This window comes from Lampetra planeri, chromosome 43, assembly GCF_965212315.1.
Source record: "Lampetra planeri chromosome 43, kcLamPlan1.2.h2, whole genome shotgun sequence".
In the NCBI taxonomy this organism is placed as follows: Eukaryota; Metazoa; Chordata; class Hyperoartia; order Petromyzontiformes; family Petromyzontidae; genus Lampetra; species Lampetra planeri.
In genome coordinates, this window is record NC_136149.1 from 4,397,815 (window position 1) to 4,407,468 (window position 9,654).

A 9,654-nucleotide genomic window follows, 5' to 3' on the forward strand; every position below is an offset into this window, starting at 1 on the left:
ATCAATGGTGCACGTACTCTTACCTAATTTTTCGGGGAAGGGGGGGGGAATAACTGACCACGGGTTTACTGTAGACGATATCGCGTGCATGCAAAGAACATGCTGCTGCTGCAGAAACAGGGGAGGAAGTGTCAAGCTCACGCTAAAAAACCCGCAACGGCCACATGTAAAAGCTGCCCAAAAATATAAATGCTGACATGGCATAAAAAATGCCGCTGTATTTCGTTGTACGTATGTGTGTTGAACTTCTTTCGCGCCGTACGTAGTCAACCGCGCTAATCGGAGGGACGGGGGAAGGACAACGAACTAAACACATGCACGCAAAAAAAACATCTCCAAATAAATTAGCTTTTAATCTAGATGAATTAAAAGTGCATGGCTCCACCGGCTTCCTAATATGGGAAGGAAGAGCGTTCCACACGGCCGCAGAAGCGCATCTGAAAGCGCACGTGTGGTGCCCGTCTTCGTTCGATGGCCCAGCCAGAAGCCGCTGCTGCTGCTGCTAGGGTGCCCCGAGTTCGTGTGATGGTTCCTGCTCATTGACGAGATCGCCAAGGTATCGTGGTTCATTTGTGACAAGCACTTTGCGTGCCATAAGCGCGACCTGTTCATGTCGTCATTCGGCAACCTCTGGGCAGCCCTGCACCCGCGGTGGCTGCGTCCAGCAGACAACGCAGACACCGCGCGTTCAAGGCTTCCCAGAGCGTGGGGAGCTAAAAGTGGGCAACTTTCCACGTGATGATTACGCGTGGCCAACGTGGACGTCGGTCGTAACTCTAACCGTGAAAGCTCCTCGTCCACACCAGCGGCCTGCAACTTTTCACCGCCGAGTTTCGACGCCAACGCACGACGCCGCTGCGGGCTCCCAAGCCGCATTGGAGCATCCGCGATGGGGGCAGCGAACTCGATTTCACCCACAGAGAGAGAGAGAGAGAGCGGTCAGCAAAAGAGAAGGGAGCCAGCCGTCTTTGCAGAGGGGATGGCCCACGTCACCAACCACGCAGGGACATCGAAGTCATTGCCTGAGGAAAGCACAGAGGACTTTGACCCAAACGTCCTCGCGCTGACGTTGCATTCATTCGTGAAAAGTATTAAGCCACCAGTGAGTCATTATATTGGAAGGGATTTGACCAGTTCATAGGCACGTGCTGTGTACATTTATGGAATGCTGGATTTTCTAAGCATTCCTGATCATCGTCTCTGAACACAATCTTCTTCTTCTAGCTTGTGGGGCAGTGCGTCTGTAGACTGTACGTCCAGGTTAAAGTTTGTGAGCCATTTGATGGCAACGGCTTGCGGCTGCTTCTGTTTCGCATTCACGGTCCGGTGCACTTGTTGCGTGCAAAATCGTGCTTGTTTTGTTTGTACCGTGTGTGCTGAACTTCTTTCACGCCGTACGCAGTCAACCGTGCTACTCGGAGGTGCGGAGGAAGGATAACAAATGAAACACAAGAAGCAGTTCTAAAGAAATGAGTTTTCAATCTAGATTTTAAAGTGCATTGTTCCAGGGGGGCTTCCTAACATCGGAAGAGCGTTCCAGACCTCCGCAGAATTGCATCTGAAAGCGCGCGATGCAGTACACATGTATGGTGAACTTCTTTCGCACCGTATATAGCCAACCGTGCTTTTCGGAGGTACGGGGGAAGGACAACACACTGAACGCAAAAAGCAGTTCTAAAGAAGTGAGTTTAAAAAATGTTCGGCTTCAAACGCGAGCTCCCACGGTTTTTGCGGAGGAATTTGGATGCACGCACCGCTTTGCGACCAACTTCCCCGTCTTGACGCGGACGTCATTCGGCGGGCAGTGAGTAATGAACCGGAATTTTTTTTTCGTCGCCCCGGCCGTCACATTTGCGCACCCGAGTTCAGCTTTTGACCAGTGCCCTCGAAATAGGAAGCTGCGGAGCAGAATTCATGCAGCCAGCTGCTCGCCTTCGCGTTTTGGTCACGCCCGTGCTTCTAAATAGGAGGCGAAAAAAACATGTTTAAAAAAAAAAGGGATTTGATCATTTTTAGCACCCAAAGCGAGCATTCTTCTTAACCCCCCTCCCCTCTCTCCCCCTCCGACCCGGACACCCTGGAGTTTTGCGTGAATATACTCGAAGCCAGCTGCGTGGAGGGTTGGCGTAATCAGAGACGGATCACATTACGGACCAACTCCCGCACATCGGACAAGGTGGACGAACGCAGTGGAAGGTATGTAGCGACGCCATCTACTCGGCTTTCTGATATTGTGTCGATGTGCCCTGTGGCTATGGTGGGTCTGCCTGTTATATAGAACAAAGACGGTCACTGTATCAGATGCGATTCTGCGGGCATCTGAAACGCGCGTCCCTCCGATATTAAGAAGGCACTCGAGCTAAGCACTTCTACATCTAGAATGAAAACTAATTTCTCTGGAACTGCTCTTTGTATTTAGTTTATTGTCCTTACTTCCCTTGCACCTGCGATTAGCACGGTCGGCTACGTACGGTGCCAAAGAGGTTCAACGTACTTATTCAGGAGTCACGATTCAGAGGATGTGTAAACATAAATAACCGAATTTCGATTTAAAGCTTTCGTGACTGCAGGGATTCATCTTCTTGGTTCTTTCGGTAAAGTCACGTAGAATGGAAATAATAAAATAATAAAAATAAAACATAATAAAATAATTATCACGACGTTTCGGCCACAACGCAAGCGTCTGAAGACGCTGTCTCCCCGACAGACCTGGTCTTCACCTGAGGACGACTGCTTGCGTTGTGGCCGAAACGTCGTGAGAATTATTTTATTATGTTTAAATTGTATTACTTTATTATTTCTATTCTAAGTGACTTTACCGAAAGAACCAAGAAGATAAATAACTGATTCATGCATCCCGGCAAATGCGACGTAATTTTGAAACATGCACTGATACAAACAAAATCCGCGTTCACATTATGTTTTTCGGAGGGTCCCATTATTGGGATGTATGACCAAATGCCTTTAAGGCTCGATTTTTTTTATTTGCGTGTAAATCAATATAGTGCAGACTGCAGATGGCAATGACATTCAGGAAGTCGGCGAAATCATTTAAAACGAGCCCCGAGTCTCACACTGTAGTCGTGCTAAAAGGCTTTTGAGGTTGGGAAATCTAAAATGCAGCTCCGTATTATCCAGATTATTTTGGGGTTACTTTTCTTTTCAATCCGTTCACTGCGTGTCTCTCATTCCGGAGAAAATGGGCAGTGAGTGGAGATGTTTTTTTTTCCCAACTGACAATTTAAAGAGAGACCTTCTGAAGGCCTACTTTGTTTACATTTTAAAAATATATATTATTTACCCAGAAAAGTCACGCTATGTATGTACGTTGAACTTCTTTCGCACCGTACGTAACCAACAGTGGTAAATCGGAGGTGCGGGGGGAGGACAACACGAAAAGCAGTTCGAAAGAAATAAGTTTTCACACCAAAGTCCAACGACTCTTTTGCCAGGAGAGTCATGCTACACTTGGATATTTGGCCAACACCTGTACGGTGCCAAAGAAGTTCAACATACAAACATTGCACGTTCTTATTAGCTGCGGTAGGAAACCGTAGAAGTCGGAGGAATCCCATGCAGAGTAACAGGGGAGGGAGCTGGACAAACTCTACGTATCAAATGCGCCCTGGGCAGGCAATTGAACCCAGGTCCTTCTTGCCGTGTGGCATGTTACCACCGTGCCACCCACCCGGCCTTCCAAATCTCAAATGGCCCCTTCATGAATCTAGGGCTTTCGGTAAAAATTTGTATTTTTGTGTGCAAAATAGCCATATATTGTAGTACAATATTGCCAAACATCCCAATGCAACACCCTCCTAAAATGGAGTAGTATGGCTCAGCTGGATAAACGGATTAATTTAATTATTACTATGACTGTGTAAGTACGTTCATCATCAGCGGCCATTGTCTATACACTGCTGGATGAAGGCCTGCCAATGCCACATGGGCCTTGCGAGGCCTATAATCATCCGTCTGACGCCGGAACTTGGACCGATTTAAAACTAAACAAAAACTTTTATTTCACCAGGTAAAGCCAACTGAGCTATGTAGCTCTTTTTCAGAAGCGACCTGGCCACACAAGATAGCTCAACGAAGTGGCTTATCGCAGCCAAATACTCTAATCCCACGTTTCTAAATGTGGAGTGGAAAACCGGAGGACCCGGAGAAAAATCCAACCCACCACGGGGAGAACATGCAAACTCCAAATATACTACAACAGGCACCAGGGCTGAGATCGAACCCACAACCTCCTGTATACCAGGCGAGAGAGTTAACATCTCTCCACCGCGGTGCCAATTACGAGCAAACCAGTGGCATTTGCTGTTAAAAATAATCATGAGGAGCGCCGTTGTGTAGAACAAGGACCCAATTTCGTTAAGAGTGTGAGGGGCCTTGCCTGTCAGATCGGCAGTTCGCCAGCATTGATTCAAGCAAGCCTGACTGCTGATGAAACACTGATTGTCGAAAACCGTCCAGGAGTTTGCTTGTCCTCAATCAATGCTGCCGGCTCCTGTATACCAGGCGAGGTAGTCAACATCTCGCCGCCATGGCGCCCCCATATCACCAAAGCTCCACGAGCCGTCCCCTCTCCTGCGCCTTCCATTGTGCCGCCGAGTCTCCGCACGCGTGACTCTTCACGCGGAAAGTTCACCCTTGCTTCCTTCCGCACCAGAATGCGTCTCGTTATGACAAGCAGAGCCGTTCCCCACCGGGGCAACGGAGAATCGGGGCGGCCGCCTGGGGCCCCGCGAATTGCCGCCCTCCACCGCCCACCTCCCACCCCCCCGCGTTTCGACGTCACAGTGTCAGATGTAATACTTCCCCGGTTTAGTTCGAAGGCGTCGGTAGGGGCTGGGGGGGGGGGGTACGCAGTGGGGTGTGCCCTGGGGCTCGCAACCCCACGCCATGGACGGCCCTGAATACAACACCAGTGACAATTATCTGGACTGTTCCTGGGCCTACCCTAGGTCGTCTCGGCTTCAAATGAGTACTGTACCCGGTGCGGTGTGTAAAAGATCGTCGACTAGGGAGACAAAGGCGGCCGGGCGTGGTGCTGGCCACCCAAACCCTCGTGTGCCGTACCGGCCTTCATCGGTGGTCGCTCACAGCACTTGCCCCGAAACTCTTCTTTTTTTAGGCTATCTGGGGGATACATATTCTTGGTTCTTTCGGTAAAGTCACGTTGAAGGGTGTTAAAAACAGGTGTTTTTCACACCTGATGATGAGTGTTTGTGTTGCAGTCGAAACATCGTCAGAATTGTATTGTTTTATATTTTTATTATTTTATTGTTTCCCTTCTACGTGACTTTACCGAAAGAACCATGAATATGAATTCCTGCAGTCACGAAAGCTTTAAGTCGTGAGAATTATTGTATTATGTTTTATTTTTATTTTTTATTATTTCCCTTCTACGTGACTTTACCGAAAGAACCAAGAATATGAATTCCTGCAGTCACGAAAGCTTTCAATCAAAATCTATATGGGGGATCTTTGTCTTCTTCTCTTCCCCTTTCTATCTCTCGATGCCGCTGTCGATATGCACGCTTCCTTGCACAATTTTCAGCCTTTATTCGATTTTTTTTTTGCCATGCCGCTGCCCTTGTGTTTTTGGTCCATGTCACATCAGGTTAAAGTGGGTTATGTTGCCATTGGTGCTGATGATGATGATTCTAATGTTGACAATGCTGCCGATAATGCTTCTGTTGGAGATTAAAGACCGCTGGCTCTATTGTGAGTTATCTTTCCTTGGTGCACAAATTGGCCAGTGCAGGACCCTTCTCATGCACGAGTCTGGAGACTCAGTGAGGATTTCATGCATAAAACACATTACATTATTCACATCTATATATGGGTCATGGTTTTTTTTTCTTCCAGGAGATCCTTTCCAATTTTGACCGAGTGTGCATCGATATGTAAATACGTTTAACTTCTTTCGCACCGTACATAGCCAACCACGCTAATCGGAGGTGCGGGCGAGGGGGGGGGATAACAAACTAAATGCACGCGAAAAAAGTCAGTTTCAAACAAATGACATTTCAAGAAATATGACTCTTGCTTGCGTTCGCGCCGCTGTTTCCAGGAACGTGGCAACATTTCAAAACCTCCGGACGTTGGGAACTTACCCGGGCTTGTTCTCGCCACCGTTCACGATCTCACTGCCGCGTGCTCCTCCACTGCCCTTCGATCAACCCGTGGGTGACCGGCACACCCACCCACCCACCCACCCACGGGGAGAAGGCCCGTGAAGGCCCATGGCTTTCGGTGACGCCAACGCGACGGCCGTCGACGGCGCGTGCGTTGAGTGGCTGTGGTCGCAGCGATGGTACGCCGCCCTGAACAGCGTCGTCTATAGCGTCACCTTTGTGGTCGGCTGCCTGATCAACGGGCTCGCTCTCTGGGTCTTCACGCACACCTCCAAGAAGAACAAGGTGCACATCTTCATGATCAATCTCACCGTCGCGCATCTCATCGCCATCGCCTTCATACCCTTCCGCCTCTTCCACTTCATCACCGGGGGCTGGTCGCTCGGCAAGTCGTTCTGCCGCGTCCTGGTGGCCGCCCGCTGCGTCTTCTCGGCGGCCACGCTGTGGTTCTTCACGTGCATCAGCGTCGAGCACTACCTGGCGGTGGTGCACAAGGTGGCCGCGGGGCCGATCCGCCGGGCCAAGGTCTACCGGCTCGCCAGCGTGGCCGTGTGGCTTCTGGTCGCCACGCAGATCCCGCCGATCATGCTCACGGAGGAGGCCGGCAAGGCGGTGTGCAGTGGCAGCTGCCACAAGATGAGCGTGATCACGTCCTGGCGGGAGATATGGCTGCAGCAGCTGGTCATGACCATCTTCCACTTCCTGGCGCCGTTCGCCGTCATCACCGTCACCTACTTTCACATCGTGAGGTTCCTGCTGGGCAAGAGGCACCACGGCGGCGGTGGCCGCGTCAATTTCGGCAGCAGCTTGAGCGGCAGCAAGGGCAGGTCGAAGTCCCTGAGGATAATCTTCACGATCGTCGGCTTGCTGGCGGTCTTCTACATGCCCTACCACATCGGCATGGCCATCCACCTGGGCACGCAGTGGCTGTGGGGCGACGCGGCGGACGGCTGCGGCGTCTCGGGCGCCGTCGTCGCCTGCCTCTCGCTGCTCATGGACGTCAGCTGCTGCGCGCTCTTCCCGCTCTACTTCCTCGTGTCCAAGTACTTCAGGCAGCGCTTTAACAGCGTGCTCGTCTACCAGCGGTACCTATCGAGGCTCACGAGGAAGAGGCGTGCGTCCGTGGCCATGGACTCCCTGGAGTGACCGCCGCGGTTGCCATCGGCGGCAGCACCAGCATCGTCAGCGGCGTGTGTCGAGTTTGAGGCCAGGAGGTGCTTTCGTTCGAACCGCGTGTGCGGTGCTCACGGGACTCGCCAGGGATGAGATACCCATTTGGAAGAGTGACGAAGTGTGTGTGTGTATGTGCACTGTTTGTTGAACTTCTTTCGCGCCGTACGTAGCCAATTGCGCTAATAGGAGGTTGCAGGCGAGGGGGGGGCACACGCAAACTCAACACACAAAGCGATTCTCAAGAAATCAGTTTTGAATCTAGATTTCAAAGTGCCGCAGCTCCAGTGGCTTCCTGCAGCAACGAAGACCAAGTAGAAATCGGCACAAAAACAACTGCGCCACGCGAGAAATCGAAAACACCGCACGAGCACAAAGACACTTTCGCACGGGCAGACAACTTTTAGACCAGTGATGTTGTACAATGACATGAGCTGCAGAAACGCCAAACAGACATTTTTTGCGACTATCGCACCGACGTGTAAACACACCGGGTTGTAAGGAGTCAGCTGCAGTTGGCAGTGACGTTATCGTAAAAGATCGACAGCTCAGCATCAGAATTGTTGTTTTGGTAGGTGGGTGACCGAGGACATATTTGAAACGGTGGCATTCCAGGAATTTGGGGCATTCACGGAGAAACATGCCCACCGCATTTACACCGAATATGGAACTCTGTGTGAGTCTACTTGGTTTCGCTATGAGTCTGTGGGTCTGTGTGTGAGTCGAGGGGCATCTGTGTGAGGCTGTCAGGCTGTGCATGAGGCTATTGGTTTCTCTATATCGGTGTATCTATACGTCTATGCCTCTCCCTATAAGTCTATGGGTGTCTGTGTTAGTCTATGGATCTATGTGTGAGTATATTGCTTTATCTATGATTCCATGGGTCTCTCTCTCTCTCTAAGTCTATGGGTCTCTGTGCGAGCCTTTGGATCTACGTATGAGTCTACCTAAAGCGATGGGGTTTCAGGCGTTTGGGGCATAAGCAGAGAATGAGTGAGCACCGCGTGACCTGTTTTGTCCTCGGTACAATGCACTTTGGGGCCGTCCATAAATGACGTCACGCACCTAGAGGGGGGGGGGGGGTCAGACATTTGTGACGATGTGTGACGAGGGGGGGGGTTTGAGAAATGTGACGTCACATCAAAATGCACAACTTTAAATAAATAGACAACACGTTCTACTTAATTAAATAGACTTTTGAATGTTTTCTCGCACAACATCAGAGTGCAGCGCCACATTAAATACGCACTATAATCACAATAGTTTAAAGCGATTTGAAGCATGTTTTATTGGGGGGGGGGGGGGCAGAGCTTTGTGACGTCATATTTGAGGGGGGGGGGGGGGGTCTGACTTTTTGTCACGCCGCGTGACGAGCGGGGTGGGGGGTCAAAAATCGTCAAAAATCGCGTGACGTCATTTATAGACGGCCCCTTTAGTGTTGTGGGGCACCTATGATTTTGAACACGTTGGTCCTGAAGTCAGTCCGGGTAGGTTCTTGTCACACAATTACAAATGTACACATCGCCCATTCTGTTATGATGGCTTTTTCTTGCCATTTGCAGACATTGAGTGAGCAATAGACACATCGGAAGCAGAACGTATCAATCACCAAACTACCGCCTGCATCGACATTATCATCATCACCTTCATCAGCAGCAGCAGCAGATCCCAAGTATCGTCATCATAAACTACATCTGACACCACCGTGACTTCGACGCATGGCGCCCCCCAAAGCATGGGGCCCGGGGCGGTCGCCCTAGGGACGGCTCCAGTAACAGCACAAGTACGATCATCACCAATGCTACCACTCCTTAACTCAACACCATCATCAGTAGCAGCATATTTATCACAATCAAAAGCGCTACCAACACGAATACCACCCACCAACAGCAGTAGCAGTAAAAAGCACCAGTATCATCACTACCACCCTACCACAACAATAATGTATCAGCATCATCACCACCACCACCACCACCACAATCGTTGTGTTTACATTGCACAAGTTAAGTGTCAAGTTGATTTTACTTAACCGGGTGAGAACGCACGAGACCAGGATAGAGTCTCATTTGCAAACGCGTGGCTGCCCTGGGGCATCAGTCCGCCAGTATGGGACGACGATTGCTGCTCTGTGTTTGTAATCACAATTGGCTGGGGAGCAGTGACACATGCGCACTCACTGCATCGCGAACCCGGCCACCCGAGTTCGATTCCCGCTCGCGGACAATAGCGGTGGCGAATATTTGAACCGGTCCTGGGCCATGCCCAGGAGCGTTGGGCGGTTATGCGCGGAGGCCCCAGACTAATCAATCAATCACCTTTCAGCCGCTTAATCACCATCAGT

The 9,654-nt window shown here is 50.5% G+C and overlaps 1 protein-coding gene across 1 annotated transcript; it reads left to right on the forward strand.

Moving 5' to 3' along the window:
• The first annotated feature begins 1,610 nt into the window (after nt 1–1,610).
• Nucleotides 1,611–8,607, forward strand: GPR18 (G protein-coupled receptor 18). Its single transcript, XM_078614109.1, has 2 exons — nt 1,611–2,196; nt 6,080–8,607. Exon 2 carries the CDS (start codon nt 6,252–6,254, stop codon nt 7,287–7,289), a length of 1,038 nt encoding a protein of 345 aa, XP_078470235.1. The 5' UTR covers nt 1,611–2,196; nt 6,080–6,251; the 3' UTR covers nt 7,290–8,607.
• Nucleotides 8,608–9,654: the final 1,047 nt, after the last annotated feature.